The sequence below is a fragment of the Sander vitreus genome, chromosome 18, assembly GCF_031162955.1.
Source record: "Sander vitreus isolate 19-12246 chromosome 18, sanVit1, whole genome shotgun sequence".
Lineage (NCBI taxonomy): Eukaryota > Metazoa > Chordata > Actinopteri > Perciformes > Percidae > Sander > Sander vitreus.
The window spans coordinates 11,900,067-11,924,224 of NC_135872.1; the positions used below are offsets into that span (position 1 = coordinate 11,900,067).

The 24,158-nt window shown below is 40.9% G+C and overlaps 1 protein-coding gene across 2 annotated transcripts in view; it reads right to left on the reverse strand.

Annotated features, from left to right (window-relative positions):
* Positions 1-354: 354 nt before the first annotated feature.
* fndc1 (fibronectin type III domain containing 1) overlaps positions 355-24,158 on the reverse strand; it is a 39,113-nt gene continuing 15,309 nt past the window's right edge. The window contains exons 4-22 of one of the 2 annotated variants that reach the window (XM_078275102.1): positions 22,737-22,982; positions 22,457-22,555; positions 22,092-22,209; positions 21,787-21,974; positions 21,141-21,248; positions 20,571-20,753; positions 17,929-20,478; positions 17,726-17,841; positions 17,157-17,268; positions 16,660-16,986; positions 14,764-14,838; positions 13,619-13,765; positions 10,395-10,631; positions 8,204-8,312; positions 5,165-5,244; positions 4,822-4,851; positions 2,448-2,609; positions 2,220-2,342; positions 355-1,114 (exon numbers count right to left, since the gene is read on the reverse strand). In XM_078275102.1, coding sequence (XP_078131228.1) covers positions 999-1,114; positions 2,220-2,342; positions 2,448-2,609; positions 4,822-4,851; positions 5,165-5,244; positions 8,204-8,312; positions 10,395-10,631; positions 13,619-13,765; positions 14,764-14,838; positions 16,660-16,986; positions 17,157-17,268; positions 17,726-17,841; positions 17,929-20,478; positions 20,571-20,753; positions 21,141-21,248; positions 21,787-21,974; positions 22,092-22,209; positions 22,457-22,555; positions 22,737-22,982 — 5,126 coding nt within the window. In that variant the 3' untranslated portion in view covers positions 355-998. The remainder of the gene's footprint in view (positions 1,115-2,219; positions 2,343-2,447; positions 2,610-4,821; positions 4,852-5,164; positions 5,245-8,203; positions 8,313-10,394; positions 10,632-13,618; positions 13,766-14,763; positions 14,839-16,659; positions 16,987-17,156; positions 17,269-17,725; positions 17,842-17,928; positions 20,479-20,570; positions 20,754-21,140; positions 21,249-21,786; positions 21,975-22,091; positions 22,210-22,456; positions 22,556-22,736; positions 22,983-24,158) is intronic. The other variant, XM_078275103.1, reaches the window with a different exon arrangement.

The window sequence follows — 24,158 nt, forward strand, 5'->3', positions numbered from 1 at the left end:
TGGCGGGTGAGTGCTTGTTAGCATCAAAATGGCGCCATAGGAGGTACGCATTGTGTGTTAATCCTCTACACATGGCTGATGGTTTCCTCCACGTTTGCTCCCTTGCCAATGAATTGGTATTTTCTCTCTTTCCACCTCACCTGCTTCTGTCCACAACATGTTGTTTTTAACATTTCATCTGATTTTAACAGTTGCTGTGCCAGCTGGCTCCACCAATATTGTTCTGTTAGTCAAATCTTCCATTAGGTTGATCTGTATCACGTGTGGAAGCTTTTGCTAGAAAAGAATGTGGCAGCAGGAGAATATGATGTGATTCATTTTCTGGATTGCTGTGGTTTATTCAATCTCTCACAATTCCTGAGCAAATATTTGATCTTTTATTCTTTGTCCGTATACTTACAAAACTTACACAGTAACTTTTAATGAATTCTGGTGAATACCAAAAAGGTGTTAAACACAAATAAACAGTTTGATGGTTTAGGAACACAAATAAACAAACAAAAAGTAGCTGTCAGAAGCTGTTACATTATGAAATACAAATCTCATGACTGAAAATTAACAGACCTATACACACCTTGAGTGCCCATTCTTACAGTTTGCTTTGCAGCTTGTGCTTTGTTCCAATGTCACTGGTTTGACCGTGTGTGTGTATTATTGATGAGATAAATAACGCTGGGTGAGGACCTGTCTCTGGGATAGCCGGGAATAGTACAAGGACACTTTAAGACAAGAGTTACACTAAGCAAGAGCACACATGCTTCTTTTTTCCCCTCATATACAGACTGCTTAATATAAAAAAAGTGCATTGTAATGATAAACATTAAGTTGTTTAAAAAGTACTATATTCTCTTTCTGTGAAGCTGTAATAAATTCGTAGTGGTGTCATTTCACTGTGGCAGGCAAAAGTCTGTTTTTAAGGGCAAGACCAGTGAAGGTAAGAGCCTGCAGCAGGATGCAGAAGGGTTGCCTTTGGTACGATGACTCCTAATCCTCCTGTGTTACCACTTCCCGGGGATGGGCACCCCGCATTCATACCAGCCCACGAATGGATGGGCTGTGCGTCGGCCAATAACTCCAAATGAAACTGGCTCCTGTCTGTAGGCGCGATAAAATCCTGCAAAGGAAAGAATTGATAATGTTGTCCATAGCCATTTACAGAAAAGTATCAGGAGACTTGCAATAAAGAGTGAGCATGTCTGGATATAATCATCATTTAGCACTTGATAGCAATTACTTAGTTATTTCTCTGCTTGACTTCATGACAATTCTTCAAGAGACTCTTACATCTGAAATCATGACATTTGTGAAGCTCTATTATTTTCTTATTCAGTACATCCTATGAAAAACTGACTTGGTCCTACTAACAAGTATGGTCTGTGAATCCAAAGTCTGCTCTTATTCCTCTGTGCCGTAGAGCTTCATTTTGTATCAAAAACTATATATAAAAAAAAAAACCCACATCAATGAGCACTGGTTTATTTTGAATCAATCCCACATACAACGTCCTGTCCTGTCCTGTCCTATCCTGTCCCATCGTGTCCCAAATTTGTATTAATCTGCAGCAGAAACTAGTACACATGCACTATTCACTACTGGTTGAGTAATGTTTGCTAAATACTGCAGTACCCAAGGTAGGAAAGTCAGAAAGTATTGACAGACGAGCTGATGCATCATTAGTTGTAGTTTTTGCATTGGCTTTGTTGACAATAAGAACATTATAGAACTGGGACAGCATTAACTTTTACAGTAAATATAAGCCAGCACACAGTATCTACAACATTGCAAATCAGTTTCCAAAAAAGCAAGGCTTTCACAAGGTTTCTGGAAAATCAAATCCAGAGGGCAAAGAGTAAGCAAATATTGTAAATTGTGAAAGATTATTGTTTTCTTGCGTTGTGGTGAGTTGTGTTGGATTTATCCCAAGCAAGATTAAAGTATTCTCATGATGTACTGATATGACCTGAAAGCAATACTTGCTAGGAAGTTATGGCATTAGTCTAGGAAGTTAAGGTACAATTAGAAAAATGGTCTGCAGTAATGAAAAACATTTGGGATTTGGGCTAAAACATGCAAAACCCTGCTAGGTGCTTTAAAAAGTATTTATTTAAACATTACTCTGATTAGATCAATGCAGCTGGACCACTTAGGAGCCTAAGGAGACTGTGTGGAACAAATGAATAGGTTAGGTCTAAATATCAACAAATGTGCAATTTGTTTACCTTGTGCTGAGGGCAGATTATTTGAGAGGTAGGCCGGACCTGTCCTTCCGTCCCTGTAGGAGTCCACAAACTGGCAATGGTCGTCTCCCTGGCCAAATGTATCTCCTATACTGTAAAAGGGCTCTGTGGAGGGAAAAGAGGAAGTAGGTATCATAATTAGGATTTTATTTTTTATGATAGCACTGGGAAAAGTACTGAACTGGTTTTATATAGAAGTGAAGTAATCACCTCTAAGACCATCTCCCATGAAGATCTTGTATCGCAGAGAGTTACACAAAACCACACCCACAAACTTCCTGTACCATGTACGTTTGACGTACTGGCTGCCCTTACAGCTGCTGTGGGCTGAGTTATACTTGAAGGTAAAGGGGATCCAGATTGGTTCGCCACCTGAGGAGCAGAGGAGGAGATGCATTATGGTGGTAAAATATGCATCTTATGAAAATCCACATCATGCAGAGAAGGGTGAGAGCATAGAGAGACTAAAATCCATTTTCTATGTAAAGCTGAACAGTAAAAAATAAAGCTGTTATTCTTACGGTTAAATATGAAACAGTCAGTTCCTAAAGTAGCCAGAAGGCAGCCAAATCCAGTTTTTATCTTGAACCTAGATGATGATTTGTCCATCAATGATTTATGGCCAAAATACATGTTTAATCTGCTGATCCTTTATGAACCATCCAGACCTCTCAGATTGTCTGTCAAAAGGCTGCCCACTGACTTACAGTATCTCACAAAAGTGAGTACACCCCTCACATTTTAGTAAATATTTTATTATATAATTTAATGGGACAACACTGAAGAAATTACACTTTGCTACAATGTAAAGTGTTAAGTGTACAGCTTGTATAACAGTGTAAATGTGCTGTCCCCTCAAAATAACTCAACACACAGCCATTAATGTCTAAACCGCTGGCAACAAAAGTGAGTATACCCCTATGTTAAATTCCCATAGAGGCAGGCAGATTTTTATTTTTAAAGGCCAGTTATTTCATGGATCCAGGATACTATGCATCCTGATAAAGTTCCCTTGGACTTTGGAATTAAAATAGCCCCACATCATCACATACCCTTCACCATACCTAGAGATTGGCATGGTTTTATGTCGGTTAGCCTAATAGCTAGTTTGATTTGCATTGAGAGATGATTTTATGGAAAGTACCCCATGCCAATCTCTAGGTATGGTGAAGGGTATGTGATGATGTGTGGCTATTTTAATTCCAAAGGCCAAGGGAACTTTATCATGCATAACTTACCTGATGCATAGTATCCTGGATCCATGAAATAACTGGCCTTTAAAAATAAACATCTGCCTGCCTCTATGGGAATTTAACATAGGGGTCTACTCACATTTGTTGCCAGCGGTTTAGACATTAATGGCTGTGTGAGTGTGAGTTATTTTGAGGGGACAGCACATTTACACTGTTATACAAGCTGTAAACTTCTTTACATTGTAGCAAAGTGTAATTTCTTCAGTGTTGTCCCATTAAAAGATACAATGAAATATTTACTAAAATGTGAGGGGTGTACTCACTTTTGTGAGATACTGTAAATCAAGGTTTAAAACTCTGTTTACCAATATCTCTTAAAAATTTGGGATAATTCATTTATATTTTGTGCCGCACTGTAATTTGTATTCTCCTGTTTGATCTGTTTTTTTTTCTTCTTCAATTTAGCTTATCTTCTGTTTTATTTTACTCTGTTTAAATTCTTGTGTTTGTTTTATATCTTGTCTTAATGTCTTGTCATATCTCATGTAAAGTACCTTGAATTGCCTTCTTGAGGAAAGGTCTACAGAGGATTCAGGGAGGGAGGATTATTTTACATTAAAACCTAACATACAAACATCTTTGACAAGGACGCTCTAAATTTGGTGATGAAAGAATCATGCTAAACAGGACATTTTGTAGAAATAAAGTTATGACTGCTCTCTTGTGAACAAACTATGTAATGGGTACACTGTTTCTAAAATACTTAAAACATATATTTGGGATATATGTACTGCAATGTCTTACATAATACTTATTGGCCAACATATTGTAGAGCTCGCGGCTCTGCCGCACGGCTTGCTAGCTATATGAATGACGAGGACACGGTGGCCGAAGTTAAACCGGAGGGCCGAGTTTTATTACCCTAGAATACAGGCTAATAACGGGGTTGGAAGAGTGCCCCAAACAACAAAAAGGCTGGTGGCCGTAACTAGCTAGTAAGCTTAACTGTTGGTAATGTTAACACTCAGGTGGTCTTTTCTCAGGCTTATCTCTGTCTGACCCCTTTTTCCTTTCCACTCTCACTTCCCTTGTCTCCCCTCCCCTTTTCTGAACCTGACCAATCAGCTGAACTAGGGGCAACATCTTCCCCCCAATGAACACCCCAAGAGTCTCTCCTATGTTAGTCCTGCAAAGTCGCTCCATATACAAAGTGTGATGTTTCTGCAATAAGCTGTTATTGGCTGATGTATCATCCTGGCTTATTCAGAGTGATGCTTGCCTAGCAATCAGGGCTTTTTAGAATTATGGATCCCTCTTTAAAACCAGCAGCTTCGGTAAGATATGGCTTGTTGACCTTAAATTAAAGACGTGCAGTCAGTGTATGGACTTACCAGGCGGTCTTTCGATGAGAAGAGGATCGTCTGAAAGAAAGAATGCAATCATTTCACAAGGGAGGAAAAGCACACAGGCAGCACTGCAAGTTTAATGCATTCACCTGATTTTGAGAATGAAAGACCCATAATGCACGTAGTGCAGAGTACATCTGGTAGTCTGCTTTTACTGCAAGGATGGTTTTATATTTGAATGTCTTGCACTGCAATACAATGAACGTCACCATGACATTTTTCTTGCATGCTGCAGTACAGAAAATTAAAGCCAGTTTGACTGAGGGTTGACCTGTAGTCAATAGGGCGTCTCTAAGTTTATCTTTGCAGGCGTTGACAGGATACACACCTGATTCGGTGACATAGGTGAGTGTATCGCTGAAGGGTCCCAAACCAAACACATTCTTGGCCTGCACTTTGAAGTAGTACCTGAACAAAAACAAACCACAATGTAAGGATTTAATGACAGATTTAGTAGTGAAAGTGTCATCCTGCCAGCGTTGTTGTGACTGGATGAAGGTGAGGAAAATGTTAATGACCATAGCAGATGACTGGGCATGCTTCACTCAGGCTGATTTAAGAGTAGTCTGTTTTATATTCATATGAATCCAAAGTGAGCGCAGCACAATAAAATTGGTATTTGGCTTGTGTTGAAGGGAGAAGAAGGGAAGGAGATGGGAGGGAAGGGCGGTGAGGGGAAAAAGAGACATTTAGACAAGTGGAGATTAACAGATAGAGGATAGAGGATAAGAATGAAAGACAGAAAATAAGGGGTAAACACAGTAAATACATAAAGTAAACACAGGGGTAGATGTATGCTGAAAGGGAATGGATGCATGGGAAGAGGTTGAAAGCCAGAAGGAGTCTTCAAAAGAGAAATTTCTCACAGAGAGCTTTAATATGGCAGTGAGCTCACTTTGTCTCTGGGTGGTGGAGGAATTATTAAATCCTATCAGATTAAAAACACCAGTGACAACTTTGAGAGTTTGCAAACTTTTTCCACTGAAGCTGGCTGTTGTGTTTGTTACAGCATATGTATTCATTAATGCCTTATTGTGTGCATATGTGCTCCCTTTCACTCTGCAAGGTCACATACAGTAAGTTCATGGTCGGTCAAATCCAAGCCAAAAACTTTCACCATGTACAGCCACGAGGCCTGGATCCAATCATTCCAGCCACGTGAGAACAGTGACCAAAATATATATCACCCAGAGAGAGAGAGAGAGAGAGAGAGAGAGGGAGAATACGGCAAGGCAGCTGCAGAGAGATGATGTAATGAAACAAGAAATTGGAGAAGGTAGAAAAAAAAGAAAATGTGAGTCAATTTAAAAACAGAAAATAGACCACAAAATGCTACATTGAGCCGAGCTAGCCATTTGAAACTTTCAACACAGAGAGCTCTCAGCTTCATTTAGAGAATCGCTCATGTGGCAACTGCACACACACCATGGGCCAAATTCAGCCTGGCCACATTACATGCTCCTCAGTATATATGATAGTTCAGCCACAAAAACCTGCAAACTTGTACTATTGTAAATCGTAAGTGGATTATAAATTGATATCTATTCTTTTTTTTTTAAGATAATTATTTGGGCATTTTTAGGCCTTTATTGACAGGACAGCTAAAGAAATGAAAGGGGGGAATGACATGCAGCAAAGGGCCACAGGTCGGAATCAAACCCGGGGCCCGCTGTGTCGAGAAGTAAACCCCTATGTATGGGCGCCTGCTCTACCAACTGAGCTATCCAGACGCTCAAATTGATATTTATTCTAAAGGCATTTAATGACATTCATATTGTTTGAAAAGAAGTGGAAAAACAAGCATGAATGTTTTAATTTAACAATGTATCATAGCATATATCTTATATACAATCTTTATTTATTTAGAGATCAAGATTCCGTTTGCAAGAGACCTGGATACAGCAGGAGAGACAGGAAGACTACGGCTGCAACTAAGGATTATTTTTATCGATTCATCCGGTAATTTTTTTATGGTCTATAAAACATCAAAGAACAGTAGAAACGGCCATGGCTATTTCCTGGAGCTCAAAGTGACGTCATCAAATGTCTTGTTTTGTCCGACCAACAAAGTAATTAATATTATAATTAATTTATAATAATTCAAGACAAAGAAAAGCAGCAAAGTCTTGTCCACATATGAGTTTGAATACATATGTGTGTGTTAAGGACTATAGTAGCCATAAGGAGCCTGCAGCATGGGAAATGCCATCACTCTCGCATGAACCATTTTGGGATCAACCGTAACCACGGGAGACGCACTATCGTGAATACAAACTGGTTGCCAGGGAGGGAATCCCATGGAAATCTCATGGAAAACTTTACCCGATGCACACAGCTCTGTTTGTGTTGAGCAGCAGGTGTTTCCTAAGGTGAGACACCTATCATAACACCTCAAGCAGATTCGTGCCTCCACCGGGCAAGAGGATGAACTCACACATCTGAAACAGTTTTTCCACCGGATTGTTATTTGACATATAGCTTGATAGCAGTTTCACCTGTCTGCCATGCATTCAGCTGTCTTCTGATGCATGCCAGTGCTTCATCAAGATGTTTTTATGGTACATACACAATGGTCCCACATAAAATTGATCAAAAACTACATTTGCTGAGAAACTAAAGAAAAAAACTTTTACTGTGTCATTTACACTTATGACTTTCAAGCTTCATGCACAGTGTTCAATCGAGCAAAAAATAGGTTTTTAGGCAAGTACTCTCCCTTCCTCTCTTGGGTCTACGTGCTAAGAGCTGTTTCCATGCATTTATTTTGAAAACCGTAACCCGTGTCTTGTAAGACAGTGTTTTGGAAACACGCTCTAATAACTGCAACAGACCCAGGTGACTGTATCTCAGATAATGTGTGCTGAATTTACGTTCCACTACATTTTAGAGTTTTACAGCATGTCACATGTTGGTGCAGATTCAAATGTGGTTTTTGACCTGCCTCCATTTAGCCAAGGTGATTTACTTCACTCTGAGGGTTGACTGATCTGTTATACAAGCATTACAGTATCAGTATCCAACTCACACTCTGCTCTGATCAGTGTCTGCATGGTTTGATATCAAAATTAGAAACATATAAATATGCTAAATAGGCTACCAACAGATACATGCATACATGAACTCAGCAGCAACCTCATCATAAACATTACATGCAGGTCAGAGTAAGGGATCTTTTAACCAAGCAAATCCTTGTTTGTAAGTTCAGGTTCTCTTTTTCTATGACACCCATTATGTGTGAGACGATACTGTGTGAATCACTGAACCTGAAAGCGGTGTGCATGTGCTCACACCAACTTCTGTATAAGCGTGTGTATTGTATGCATGCGTACACAATGTTATAAACATGCACCAGGTGGTAATGTGTTACCTAGAGTTGGGTTTGAGGTTCTCCACAGGTAGGTGCGTCCCGCTGGCGGGTCGAGAGGACCATCTATTGTTGAGGACATCATCATATGAAGCACTGTGGACCATGTAGCCTGCAGGGAACAATATAGAATTAAAGGGCAAAGCTCAAGTTGTTCGAAAAAGATAAAATTGGATTCACTCTCCTGTTCATATAAAGTTTTAAGTGAAACACAACAATTTGCTAAGGGTCAATATTATAGGAATCATTTGACATTTTGAGACTTAGAGTTAGATGAGACAGTCGATACCACTCTCATGTCAATAAGATAAACATGAAGCTAGCACCAGCAGCTTTTTGTTTTATCAACCTTGAACTCGCATGACCTATGATTATTTATAAAGTATCAACATTTATTTAATGCTTTCAATTATTTCCTGAGAGTAGGTGGTCCCCCATATACATTTAACTCTGAAGAAAAACTGCCGCCCTGGCATTTTCTGTAGCTCATGCTGACTGTCCTCCAACCTGGTCGTCTGTTTTCTTCTTCTTCTCAGTCACGCAGACCATTCCTTAAAATCCGGTAAGCAACCTCAGGTCACGCAGCTCTAGATCATTCAATTTGGCTCTGCCGCACATTAAACTACCAACTGTTTCTATTGGACTTTTGAGTCTGAGTTTCTATTTTTATTGGAGCCTCACCAACACAGCTGGCTGCTGACAGGAGTGAAGGGAAATACTAGCTACTTTGTTTTTCTTCTTTTGGTTTTTTATTCCTAGCATTCTATGTTAAACTGAGGATAGATAGAGTAGTGTATAGACTTGATCTTTTTCTGCTTTTGGTATAAATGTATTAAATGTTCTAGAAGGAGTTGGTCCTTTGAGCCAAATGCAACGCTTATTATACTCAGTGACTGATGTGCATGTTTTGCCCGAAACCTTTAAACAAAAGGTTATCAATGCAATGTAAATGCTCCAGACGTTGGGTTCAGGTAAAAACTCATGCCAATGTCCCTCATCTGTTCCAGACCACTTGTTAACAGCTGTTTCCATCCACTTGTTTTGAAAGCTGTGACTCGTAACTCGTAAGACATGGTTGTGCAAATACGCCCAATAAGTAAAACAGCTCCTTATTATTACTGTATATCTGCATGTGTGAACTGTACACCTGCATGTGTGTATCAGATCATGTCTGCTGTATGTCTTGCAATACAATACTACATTTTAACGAAATTCACATTAAAAGTTATTTTTATAAAATATAAAAGGTAAAGGTTCTCAGAGTTTGGGTCAACTTATCTTTGATATCGCACATAACAGCAGAGAAACATCAGTACATCAGTGTCCCGACACTTTAGAGAAATGACTGTATGGAATGCAGCATGGTATGTAAGATAAAACAAATTCACAGAGAAAGTATTTGAAATGGAATCAAATAGTGATTAGGTGCTAAAATGTCCAGACAAATGAAGTGCAAAAATGCATTAAAGTAATATGAAGTGTCAAGATAGTGTGTAAGCAGAGAGGAAACACCAAGGAGAACAGATGGAAAGAAAGAGGGGAAAAAAACACCGGTAGCCTACGGACTGACTGTCTGTTTTACACATCAGTGGACAGACTAGCCCACAGCATTACCAGGAGCTTGTGTTTACCTGCCAAAGAAAACATACTGGCTCTCTAGTTGGCCAGACTGCTACCTCTGATAATCCACCACGTCTCATACAGTATGCTGTTATCTTCACTCTCTTCTGTGTCCCTTTTTTCCCCATGTGTCACTTTCTAGGTCATAGGAATTTTGCTCTGCAGGAGCTAAAGAGTATTATTCCATCTGTTTTTTATGATTTATTCAGAATGAACTGCTGGAGTGGGTTCTTAAAATCGAAGTCAGAAGGGATGCTGGTAACATGTTAAAGGCATATCCTGAACCACAACACGTGAAAGGTTAAATAACGGCAGACAAGTATGTGTGGACTGTAACGTTAGTCTAAGTAATACATGAAACAAGGTTTAATGACACCCGACTGGAGAATTTGTCTCACATACTGCACTAATTAGCATTTTCTTTTGCAGGATGTATGGATGGAACTATCACAGCATAGAAATAAAACTTAATTATTTATTACAAGTCAAAACACCAAGGATAAAGGTACTGTTTTATAAGAATTTTTTAATTTTAATTTTTTTTGAACTTTCTTTCTGGAAAAACATATCTTACCTGACACCATATCATCTTTCAGTGGGCGGCCCCAGTCCAGGATGATAAATGAGTGGCAGCCCTCCATGGCGACCACGGTGAAGTTATGAGGCTTGTTCTTGGGAGGCTGTTTCTGATTGGCTGAAACACTGTCCTTCTCTATCAGGTCTTCTAGGATGTCGACCTGAAGATACTCCAGAGCCTCCGTCAAGGAGCAAGGAGAAGCCGGGTCTTTCCGGATGTAGTTCACATAGGGAGCTGAAGCCAGGAAAAAAGTGATGGAAAAGAGTTGAGAATATTGATTTTGCATTATTTATAAAACAATCATTGATCTTAATGGTCATACTTTTTAATTTTGTCAGTCATTTTGAAATAATTTGCGGTTTGTTCATAGTCATTTATAAACAGGGGTGTCAGAAGTCACCTCCCTATCTTTCCTTTCCTCCCCTTTTTGTCTCTTTTGTTTGTTTTCAGACTCTGGAAATGCCAGCTGGACCTACAGCTGTGAAAGCTTCAGATATCCCACAATTCCTAGTCTGGCTGATTTGGAGGGAACCACTGGAGCCTGGAGTCGCTCCCACCTCCCCAGATGATTGACCCTCTGCGAAGGCCAAGAGTCTAACACATGTCAGTATCTACACGTCTGTGAGGCTGTATGGGTTTAGGCTGTTACAAACTCCTACTGTATGTGTATACGCAATCATGTGGCTCATTACGCATTCATACACTGAAATACATGATCTGTCGTCAAGGTGAGCACATGTATGTGTCTGTCTATACACAGGGTGCGTGTAAGGCTGCATTTCTGTACAGTGTCCACATGTCCAGGATAAATGCAGGCCCATGTTCACAGAAGATCCAGATGTTTTGCTTTGTTCCTGTGTCTTCTTCTGCTTGTTGAAAACCAAATCCAAAAACACTGACAAAAACTGCTGTGTGTGAGCCAGGCGTGGATCAAATATCACTGGGAAACAGTATCAGGACAGTTCACATAATGTCAATTCTGGTATCAGTCTAGTAAGGCATAAATAAGCATTCTAATAGTCCAAACATCCTCATACTCATTTTCTAGTCCAATGTGGCAAACTCCATCCATCTGGATTTGACTGTAAAGCAGATTCACGCAACTGCTAATAATTATTAGTTAGTACTTTCTGTCCCACGTCTTGTCTTGAGCAAAGATTATTCAAACCAGATAAAGGGGGGAAGTCTCTGTCAGACAGTATATCAGTAGACTGGCAGGCTGCTGAAGTGAACCTGAAATATATTAAACTAATAAATAGGAAAGAGGATGTCTTCATATTGAGCCAACACAGCCTTCTCTCTATGCTGAGGGCAGCTCCTTAACTTTTTATGTTTTCCACTGATCTCGCTCTTGCCTGGTTTTATCTCAGGGAGAGTAATAGCTTTCAGATGGCTCTATGTGAGGTGATCACAATTCAGTCATTGTTTACCAAGATAAATGGTGCCCAGAGTAAGTCATGTAGTTGTCCCACTGTTGCTTTTCCCCACAAAGATCAATTTAACAGTGACAGTGACACATTGCATTTAATCTGTCATTAGATAAAAGTAAAGAAACAATTACTCAAGGTTTTATTCACATTGCTACACAACTTGCTTCTGTGGCTCTTAGTCAAGTCACTGCAGTATTCTTACATGTTGATAGAACTTTTCCAATTCCAGTTATTACAAGGCTACAGCTTCTCTAACTTAATGAAATAGTCGTAAAGTAAGGTTTTTATATCTTGGTTTTTAAGTAACTAGCAATGATATAAGTGGAATAATCCACTGTGACTTGTACAGTTATGAACTAAAACTTCCAAAGCTATACAGTGAGCACTTACTGGCATGGCAATTTGAGGGAGGATGAGGTGGGATGCTATCCCTCTTGTTAGCAAAATGTGTTGAATATGTTAGTCTAATCTGCCTGACTCATAGATCATTTATCTGACTGAGGTTTGTGCAAGTTAGAATCTATGGTCCCGACCATGGCTCTGATATATCAGAAGCCTAACTGTGTATTGATAAATGCCTGGCACTGTCTGTGGTGCTAAAGTAGCAGAAGGATTTGCAATTGTGAGTCCCGCCCTTTTGTCAGTTTTGTGTTGGAGGTGCTTCGCCAGTCGCGTGTACACAAAATAAACCGGGTCCATCCCCACTGTTAAAAATTAACAAAAATCGCCTACTGCTTACTAGTATTCATCTGTAAATGCTTGTACTATTAAAGTCTGTGGTTACAATACTTTCACAATTGTTATTTCAACGGCTAAAATATAACAAAAACTACAGTCATTAAACAAAGCACTATTGAAAGGATCTCTGAAATTATGTATTTTTAGAAGGTTGGAGTCAAGTAGATGCTGTTTTTATTTCTGTCAGGAGAATATTGTGGTCTGTTTGTGCAACCAGATGAGGTGATATGGTATGCGAGGCCAAAGTAAGCACATAGGAACAGTAAAAACAAAGCAGGGGGCTGAAGTTAACTGGGATCAAGTCTGGAGACCTTGAACAATTCGTCCTCAGTGAACTTTGTTATTATTTTCCAATTTTGGATGCATGGAACCAATTTTGAACTATTAGAGGTACACTTATTCCCAAAAATCGTTGGTTGAGTGCTGCAATTAGCTACATTATGATATGGATAAGGAAAAAATAAGTTATACTACAATAAAGTTTTATTTTTTGGCCGATGGTTACTGTGAGGGTCATATATTTATGAGGTATTGCTGAGAAAGCCAATATAGAGGTTCAAATTTATTACTCTCCCACAAAACAAAATAGAACTCCCATCAGTGTATCATTATTTACAGCATAGCGAAACATTCATCACACCCACTCATGAACAGTAACACAAAAGAAAACATGTAACCTTCCGACGCCAAGCATGCATGGTTAATCATGCTCTTTGACTTTCTTTGCAAGAGACGTATGCTATTTATTTTTCTGTCAGTCAAAGATAATATGTGTTTTCTTCTGGTTTTTACACTCAACTACACTTACAGGAACAAATACAAATAATATATATAATTATTATATATATAATTATATAATTATATAGTATAGTACTATATTGTATCTATGTATACTATAGTATAGTATACCAACAGAAAAGTGTAATATCTTGCTCCTTGGCAGATTAAAGTTTGAAAAGCGATCCATCATGCATAATGGAAATGTGATATTAAATATACTGTTAAAATTTGAACCAAACAGAGAAAGAGGAGAGGACATTTATGCAAGAGTACCTGTGAATCGCTTCTTCCCACTGAGGTCAAACTCAGATGACGGGCCGTGGTTGGAGGGTTTGGTGTCAGGCTCCGGAGTCGGGATTTCTGTGGTGGTGGTTGTGCTGGTGGTTGTGGGTGGCAGGGTGGTCTGGACAAAAAGCTCATCTAGCAACAACACGTGTCAGTGAGCTTTTGATTTAAATAGATTTATATTATTTACATCCTAACTCAATAACAAGTTGCTGTGTTTCATTTATCCTTTAATTGGCACCATGATCTATGGAATAAGAGTGTCAAATTGGTTCAATTAATTGTGGGCAGATGTGAGCTCACTTTGAAATAACCCCTTTTCCCCTAAACACCCAAAGCTGTATTCTTATGTAATGTTTTGCTACCCATATTCTCCATGTGAGGGGGACTTGAAGACAACGACCACTTCACAAGTCTCCAAGTCTAAAAAAAGGGGAAGGGATTCAGTGGGTGATATCCAATGTATTGCTTCTGCTTTCATCACAGTTTTTTCCTGGGCCGCATCATTGGGCCTTGGCATTACATCATGGTCCACACACATGCAACCAGCTTTGAGCCATGGCAGGGAAATGCTAAGAAAATATTGTAATGCCCAATTTGTCTTTTCTAGCAAAATCCCCAAAAAGAAAGAAAAATATAAAATGCTGCTCACATGCAACCGATTCCTTGAGAAATCCAAACACCTATAGTGAAATTAGTACAAAGGCTCACATCAACCAAACGCTACACTTTTCCATTCAGTTAGTGTTTGGCTGAAGCTGGGGTTCATCTATTACATTACAAAGCAACGTTAAGTACAGCAAATACATTGCATTAAATCAAAAGCCAGGGAATTCTCATCAGCTTAGTAATGTAGTCCACAAGGTCCAGTTTTGGGAATAAAAGTGATTAAAAACAGCCCATAATGGAAAATATCCAAAACCCCCAGCCATGAACAAAGATCAAGCCAAACAAATGTACAAGAAGAGAAACAAAGTGAAGACCACAGGCAAAGCAAAGAGGAAGAGACAGGAAGAGCTAGCAAACACATCCACTGACAGATAAACAGTCAACAAACAATGAACATATAGTGCAGTTCAGTCCATCCTAGCCCAGTGGCGGTAGGCCGGTCCGAAGCCAAACTCAGCCAATACCTTTCTTAAGAGCTAAAGCATCAGGCACCATGGTCACTGAAACCATGTGGTCCATTTCCATTCCTGAGGATTCCTCTGTCAGAGAAGTAGAACAAGCTGTAGCATCAATCTCACATGAGCATGTACACATTTCTGAGCTGGCATACACACATAGACATGTACACCCAGGCAACCATATAGAAAAATCTACTTAAATACATATTGTAGGTACAAGCACATATTTTGACACCAACGTAACCCTGGCTGTCTCAGTTTGCTGTTTGTGTTTGTTACTGCAGCATTAATAATGGGCACTCTAAGGGACAGAGCTTCCACAGTGGAAAAAATACTATGATAAATAATTATCATAGTATTTTGTTACAGTGGGAAAGTTTACTAATTTATTATACTGAATGTCATCATAACATTATAATGAGTTTTTGCGGTATAATGACCTTTATCCATTATTAAAATGGAAACGATATCCCAGAAACTACACTAAGGATATATATCAGCATCAATATGGTTCTTTCTGAAAAATGTGTAGGATCCACACACTAAGAATCTATTTATTGCTTGTTAAGATTGTATTGTATCGGTCTAGGCCGGGCTGGGCCCTTGATCAAGCATTTGTGTTTTTTTAATCATTACTTAATTAGCCTAATTCGGTGAGGAGAAAGCTATGTCTCTCCAGCTTCTCCCGTAGCTCCGGGTATATGTCCTGCACTGACTTGAGTGTGAGGTAAACTGTGCTACATCGTGTCTCCCCCATCTGCAGCACTGTTGTCGGCCAGTGCGTCAGCATGCAGACCGTGGCGAAGGACAGTATTAATTAGGTGATCGAGACAAGAAAGTCTCCTATATGGTTCCAGGGCTTTGATTATGTTGCTGCCTTGATCTGTTACCCACACTATTCGGCTGAGGGAGCTAGGGTCAAGTTTTTTTTTACGTTTCTTCATTCGGATCCATTTGCGATGAATAAACAAACAGCGCAGCTTAGCCTGCTTCGTCCTTGTTGCATTATTCATTAAGATAATTCTAAACAGATTTCTGTAGTTCAAACAACTCAGAATTGTAGTTGAGAACATCAGTTATAACGGCCCACGTATTAAAAAATTGTCGGGTTTAAATCGGGCTCGGGCTCATAATTACAGTTAATTATGAGGATGAACAACATGTAAGTCTCCACATCTGGGGTCTGGCTGTGGTATCAGAGTACTGTGGCTTAAACACACTACGACGCGTGCATGGGCTTGGGTAGGGTCGGGCTTGATTTTGGGCCCGATCTAAGCTCTAATGGCAATATGCAACTGACAGCCCGTAGTGTGTTTAAGCCACAGTACTCTGATACCACAGCCAGGCCCCAGATGTGGAGACTTACATGTGGTTCATGTGGTCTTACACACACACACACACACACACACACACACACACACACACACACACACACACACACACACACACACACACACACACACACACACACACACACACACACACACACACACACACACACTGAGCAGATCACACACACACACACACACACACACACACACACACACACACACACACACACACACACACACACACTGAGCAGATCACACAGTTAAGACACACACAGTCATAGAGTAATAGAGCTTTGTGGGTACAGACAGGAAGCACTTATGGCCTTGGTCTAGATGGATATTACAAACAATACAACTGAGAGATTTGGTGAAGTCATACCTACTTTGTATATATGTTCACTATTCTGGCTCTAAAATGCTTCACTGAACTTCAGTTTTGTGGAAAAGCTATTTACTTTGCAATATTGAAAGTTGGGGCACTGCAGTATTTTGTTTTAGATCAATCTTTAAAATGCTATCTGCAGTTATTTATGATGGATTTTGAGTACTTATGTCTTTATTAAAGTCTCACCTTCTGGATAACAGTCCAATATTCCTTCTGGGTCCAGCACTGGATACCCATATTCATCTGTTTTGGAGAAGGTTCCAGGTGGACAGGTTGGGTATGGTTGTGCAGTGGTGGACTCTTCTATGATCCACTCAGTGGTGGTGGGTTCAGGTGTGGTGGTAGGAGCCATAGTGGTGGTGGTGGACTTGAGGTGAGGAAGGTCCAAGCCAAGTACAGGTTTCCCTCCAATCATGAGGATCTTGTCTTTGGGGTTGACTACAGGCCGGCTGTCTCGGCCGTGACCAAACAGAGCCATACCGTCCTGGTTTACCAGGGGACTGCCCATGTGGTCTGATGGTCGGTGGAGTGGAGGAGCAAGGAAGAGTGGAATTAAAATATTCATGGATTTCTGTTGAACAGTAAGCTAATAATAAGAATGTTTAAATTTATTTTTTAATATACGTGTTGAAGCTGTTTACTGTATGTTTAAATATCATGTAAGATTGATTGAAGCATATTACCAAAAATCGTGCGTCCATCCTCTCCAACCACCACTCTCTTAGGTTTGCCCTGGGAGTCCTGGAGAATTTGTCCATCCTGGTTCATAAGAACCCCCTTCTCCAAGTCTACCACCTGGAGAGACAACAAGATTTGCTAAATCTATACAGCAATCTTTATAGATAAAATGTGAACAATTGCCTCATCCTGACTGTGTGATCTGGTAATGTTATACTTGTATTCACTACTATTTCTTATAAACAGATTAATTCAACATTATAATAGAAACAATCGATCTGTGCCATATTAAAGACATCAGTTCAACATTTTAGTTTCGGTGAGGTTTAGATGAGAAGATTGATACCACTCTCCGATATGAGAGTGGCATCAGTCTTTTCATCTAATTTGGCAAGAAAGCGAATAAGTGTATTTCCCAAAATGTTTAATTATATCTTAAAGGTGATACAGTACAGTACCTTCTACAGTATGACATGCTACAACAAGCCAGTAACACAAGAAAGTACTTAATTGCTTTACAAAATAAGACAACTATTACAACTATGGTTACAATCAGTTAATTAAACATAGTTACCCATTTGATTCCATCAGGTCCAGTGATAAACCTTTGAGGAACGGCCTTGCTGGTTCCATGAGAGGATGAGGTCTCTTTATCACTTGTTGCTGTCAGGTTGGGTCGTCCATTTTTACCTAACAATTATACGATTTAAGCAGAGTCATTTTGTTATCTATCATTTAGCTTTTTGTGGCAGCAACTTTTAATTACATCGACTTTACCGTTTCCATTGGCAGGCTTGGGTTGTCCTCCATTGGTTGGTTTCCCTCTAACGATGGGATAGCGAGACCTTCCCCCCTGGCCCCTAAAGTTGTCTCCAGATAAAGATGCTGAGGACAATGATGTAGACTGGGAGTTGCCTCCAATTAATCCGCCTGTCTTTGTCACAGTAGTGCCACTGCCAATGTCACGATCTGAGGTCAAAACTGGCTGGGGCACATTTAAGGAAGAAGAGGAGTCAGATGATGATGAGGAGGAATCAGACTTTGAAGAACCCAGCCTTGAGTTCTGTGCTGGCTGTGGTCTGATGGGAAGCCTAGATTCACCATTTCTGTTAGCAATCAGAGGAGAGCGCACCTTACCGTTCACCCCCATACCAGGACGACGATAAGATTGAGTGCCTCCAGATGGTGAGCCAGGTCTTGTCCTGGAAAAAGATTCCCTTGTATCCACGCTATCATTGTCCTTTATGTTTCTGTTAGGGTCAGCTGGAGTTATATTCTTTTGGGCCCCTGTGGGGTCTGCAACTTTATCATTTTTCCCACTGATGTCTCTACTCCTCTCATTGAGATAATCTTCATTATGACTGTTATCATTGTCATTAGAGGTTCCTCTATGGACATGCTCACTTGAGCCTCTGTGTCCACCTGAGGAATGATGGGAATCAGAGTTTGAAGAAGTGGCTGCTGAAGAGGAAGATGATGAAGAGGATGAGGTAGCGAGGTTTCTAGTGTCACTAGATGCTGTATTTTGATTGGTCAAAGAAGGCTTAACTGAACCCACTCCCACCCCATTCTTTAGTAAGTTTTCAGTCCCCAGATCTTCACTAATCTGCTGTATCATGGATACTCCTGCAGCACCTGTGGCCCCTGAAACCCTCGTGGGTGTCCCCCTCAAGACGGGTCTGCCAGTCCCCATGGAGGATGATGTCCTGGTCAAGGGGGTCCTACCATCCTGCCTGGAAGATGAAGCTCTTGTCCCTGAACCAAACTTGCCTGGGTAACGGCTAGCTAGCCAAGGGAACTTTTCAGCAAATGAGGGACTAATTCCAGTACGAGGAACCACAGGTTTTACATTACTTCTCATCTCCGTTCCCTCTTCGTCGTCTTTCTCTTCCCTCCCTCTCTCCTCTGTGGGTTGTGGTATAGAGCTTGAAGTAGGCTCTTTGGTTACTTCTGCGTCTGTGCTTTTGTAATTAGTGTCTCGCTCAAGTGATGTGTGCGAACTCTGTGTGTTGTGTGAAGTTGCAGAGCTATGAGATCCTCTGTGTGAAGTTGACTGAGAAGAGCCTGCTGTGTCTGTGTTGGATGGGTGGTTTGAGCTGCTCTGTGAAGTGGATGGATTGGTGCCTGAGCTCTGCAAAGTTGTAGAGCCTTTAGACCTAGACCCTGATGTGGACTGCGATTTGTCAACATTATATGCATCTAATTTTGCCTGGCTGTGGGTTCCACTTCCTGAAGGGGACCTGGATGTTGATGAATTGAAAGTATGTGATGTTACATGGTTTGGGGTCCTGTCTGGTAAAGTGGACTGTGATGTTGCTGAACTACGTGTGTTTGAAGTTGCTGGGTTTGAAGTCCTGTTCGGTAAATTTGACTGTGAGGTGACTGCAGGTCTGTAACCATTCAGCATTCGAGTTGAATTCCCTCTAAACAAAATTCCAGGACGTCTTCGAATGTAACCATATCTAGAGCCCAACCCAGACCCATTGCGCCCCGCTGAAGCCGAACCTCTACCAACAGATGTAGCCTCTGTCTGCTGTAAATTGGTTTCTTTTACCACTGTAGAGGAGGGATTTGTTAACCTGGACTTATCGTAGATGTCTTTGCTCTCTGGGTATGTGGAAGCCACATAGTCCTTTCTACTGGCTGCAGACTCTTGAATACGTGAGGAGGAGGATAATGAGGTTGTAGAAGGTGAAGTAGAAGATGAGGAGGAATCAGAAGAAGAGGAGGAAGTGGATGAGGCGGATGAAGTGGAAGAAGATGAAAAGGAAGAAGCAGCCTTGGATCCTGGTTTTTGATGGACTCTGATCTTAATGGGCCTTCTGGGTGGTGTATTTGGACGAGGTTTAGTTGGGGATGGCGTCAAAACTTTGAGGCTGGGGGTCTCAGTAGTCAGAGCCTTTTCATCATATCCCACTTCATCTTCAAATTCAGGGGAAACATCGTTGTCTGGTTCTTTTCTCTCCAGTACAACCTCCATGGTTGTCGTCTCTTCTACCGGAGATGGCGTAGTGGGGTTTTTCTCTTCTTCTACTTCCTTATCTTCTCTATCTTGAGCTTTTCCTCTGGATGACCCTCTGTTCACTGTGTTTCTGACTGAGCCCCTTACAGAGGAGAAGATGCTGTGATAGGAGCGTGACTGGGAAAGTGGGCGTACACGGCCGTTGACAGGTGCAGCAGGGCGTGGCTGAGGGGTTGTGGTTGGTTCTTCTGTCGCATCTGTTGACTGCAGGTCAGGTTCATCATGGTCAGTATCCTGTTTGGAAAGAGTGTATCTAGTTCTGCTGCTGTCCTTGGTTTTTGACAACGAAGAGGCAGCGCTGCTGGCTGGCAGTAGACAAAAATTGTTGTGAATTTAGGATTAATCAATTTTGAATCATACATGCACACACATACTGTATACAGTCAAATGTGCTTACATCTTGGCATGACAACACTGAGGACCTTGCTCTGTGGTCCCTGACCCCTCCTGTTGGTTGCTCTAATCTTGAAGATGTACCGGTCTCCTGGTGTGAGGCCATCTATGGTGGCTGTGGTGCCACGGTACGTCACACTTTTCATTCCAAATGGCTTCATAGCAGGAGCATAAGACAGGATGTACTCTGTGTGGAGGTAGAGCGTGAACAACTGTTGTGAAAAGAGATTGTGTGACCATTCAGGAGAAACTGGCCTTTGAAAATCTGAATTCAAAAGTTCATACAGGAAATGTTTGCCCTTTTTCTAACAAACCTATATGACAATGGGTATGCATCAAGTTGATGTGACCTCAGCACTCAGTACATGACCCAGATGTATTTTCCGTATTTAGTATTTTCATTATTGTATGAACCAATCAAATTATCTGACATAGTAAGTCAGAACAAAAAGATCATGATCACTGGACACACTAATATGGGGGGCACTATCATTGCAGACATATAAATAAAGCACAAATGATATATATACTGATTTCTTAGCAAAGTTAATTTATTTATTCCTCCTGGCCTCACCTCTTATCCTCCCATTGGGTTCTTCAGGTGGATCCCATGTTGCTACGACAGCAGTTCCTTTGCCTCGTAATGGCTTGACCTCAAAGCTCTCTGGTGGCCCAGATGGTGCTAACAAGTGAGGAAAACACACGTGAATGGAAAGACAGCAGTGAGAGGAGGAGCAGCAGGACAGAAACCAGAAGCAGCATAGAGGTAACAGGGTGAGGAAATTGCTGCTTAAGGAATGTAAAAACAACTAGTTTGTGCCAGGAGGCTTTTACTGAGGGAGGTTTTGCTGCCATACATTGTCAGGAACCTCCTCTTGAGATCATGTATGGAATTGCAGATGGCTATCTGAGCTGTGAGCCAGACAGTAAATGCTGACGTTCCAATGAATCGCAGCTCAGGAGCTGCTATGATAGTACAAAAGCCATAATCGTGACAGAGCTGCAGCCAAAGCTGGAATCAAATATCACATGGGAGCAATGGGCAGTGAATGTGATGAAGTGTGGTATGAGGAAATAAGTAGAAAAGAGCTAACTGACAGAGTTATGCAAGACGGAATTTGATATTCCTATTGACTCACTTCTCATAATTTTTCCTAAGGTGCATTGCGACCTACTAAATGATAAGCTATAAGCAGCAGGCAGTGGCTGCATGTGCATACCTGACTCAGGGGTCCTCTGAAAGACGGAGACACTCCACTTTCCCTGATTTTCTCCCTGAGAGATTCTGACAGAGAACTCATACATGCCATCAGCAGACAGGGAGTCTATCATTATCCTCCTCTGGGTGCTGTCCTTGTACTCCCAGCGTGCTGACTCACCCTTCTCCCTGTACCTTACTGTGTAGGATCTGGGTGAAGAAAAATAGGGATGTTTTATTCCAGTGGAAAGGGTTAGAATTCTCTCTTACTCAGTCAATCTTTGCCTTTAAGTCACTTTCTTTCACACACAATTTAACAGTTCCCACCTGATTACCCCGGGGCCGACCTTCCCCATCTCAACAGCAGGGTCAACCCAGGAGATGAGGACTGACTGAGGAGACATGACCCTGACACTGATGTCCCGGGCCTCGTACTCTGGTGGCACTGGACACACAGACACACACAAGACACAGAGACAAACATTTCTAGCTCCAAACCAATATTAAAATAACCTCTGAGATTATTGAATTTAGATAAATGGTTTCTCACATTTTGGCTAACATGACAACCAAATATATTCCAAATTCAAACTTACATAGATATTGATGAGCTATTTTGAGATATTTACAATGAAAAAAAAGACAATCAATGTGTGTAGGAATGCAGTGATTCTCAATAAACCTGAAGGTACCTGGTGTGGTTGTTTTGGTTGCGACTGCTCTGCTGGCGGCTGCGCTCTGGCCCTGGGCTTTCTGTGCCTGCAGTGACACCACATGAACGGACTCAGATGCTATGAATAGAAAGGGATACCAGGCACGGCCAGGGTTTACACTATGAACACTAAAGATAGTACAAACTAAATGTATACATTTAGCTCATTTTGATTTAAAACAAAATCACAAAATATGATCTGCAAAATGTAGCTTTACCCCTTTAATCTGGTTACGAGTGTAAAATGTGAGTCCTCTTACTTAGTTTTTGTGTGTTTCGGTTTCTCTGGTCAGATTGAGGTTTGATGTGGTGTTGGCGTCTCCTTTCCAGCGGGGGAGCTCCTGCCAAAGCTCTCTCAGGTTGCCTGGGACCTGAGGAGGACTGAGGGGCCCTCCTGTGTGTCCGTGTCTTAGACACGCCTAATGGGTGAGCTGTTCTGTCCACCCTAGTGGCCCGCTGTAAAGAGGGCTGATTTCTGGCAGCAGTTTGTAGAGACCTGGCTGGACCTGTTGGTGGATGATAATGGAGGGGAAAAGTCAGAGTGCACCAGAGTTCATGTTACCTTTTTGACCCCATAGTTCATTCATAATCTATGCTCTGTGCTGGATTTGCCTTAGGGAAACTAACTGCCTAATTGCTCCACTGAAGATACATCAGCTCAGTGATAAACACATAATTACATGTCACTTTCATCCAACCATATCAGTTAACATGCACAGTTGTCACAAAAGGGACATGCCATTGAAAGACACCAAGTCCCCTGTCATCTGCTCCAACTTCTGGCGTCCTGCTTCTTGCTTCAATTGCACCCTAGAGTGACTCCATCTTGGACAACAACTCAGACATTGACTTAGACAGTCAGACAATCCCCCTCATTTGGCTGCAGTGCTGAGCGATAGCATTGGCAATATAACCAAAAAAATCTTCCTTTTTTTTCTTTCCTCCCTTTATCCCTCCTTCATCCGTTTCTCATAATCACTGTCAGATGAAAATGATCTGCCCTGTTTCCCATCAGGATAGCTGCATGTACAGCTGGACATACTGACAGGTCAGATTTGATTTAAAAAAAAAAGTTATAAGGAGAAAAAAATGCTGTGATGTAGGGTGGGTCAACTAAGAGTAGTTTGCTTTTTACTTTGGCTTAAAAAGGGAGAGAGGGAGAGTTTTAGTGCTGGTGGGCTTCCACCATGACACTTTATATGTGGGGGGAACAAAAATGAGACAAAGAGGATGTGAAGGGGAGTATGAAAACACACTAGAAAAGTTTGGTAATGCAACAACTCTCTCTTTCTCTTCTCTCCAAGATTCTCCTGCACCTGTACAAGTTTCATGGATAATCTGTTCTGTATGTTCCTCTTGTTTGTCTGCAAACGTGACAGCAAACTGTTGCATATCTATTAAAGGTGTAATTAGTAGACATTGAAATGATTATTAATTAATCAAATTGACCATCATAATGGAAAATGAACAGGAGCCAATTAAACGTAAACTTGAACTTAACAGGATCACACCAGTGTTGTTATCTCTCATTCACATTTTTGACTGCTACTGAGGTAACACTTTCAGGAATAACAATAATTTCGGCCGATCCTCTGTCTTATACCCACTGTACCTGTTTGAGTGTCTCTCTTCGTACTGACTGACTTGAAAAAAAAGACATTTGGTTTTAATCAGCCTAAATC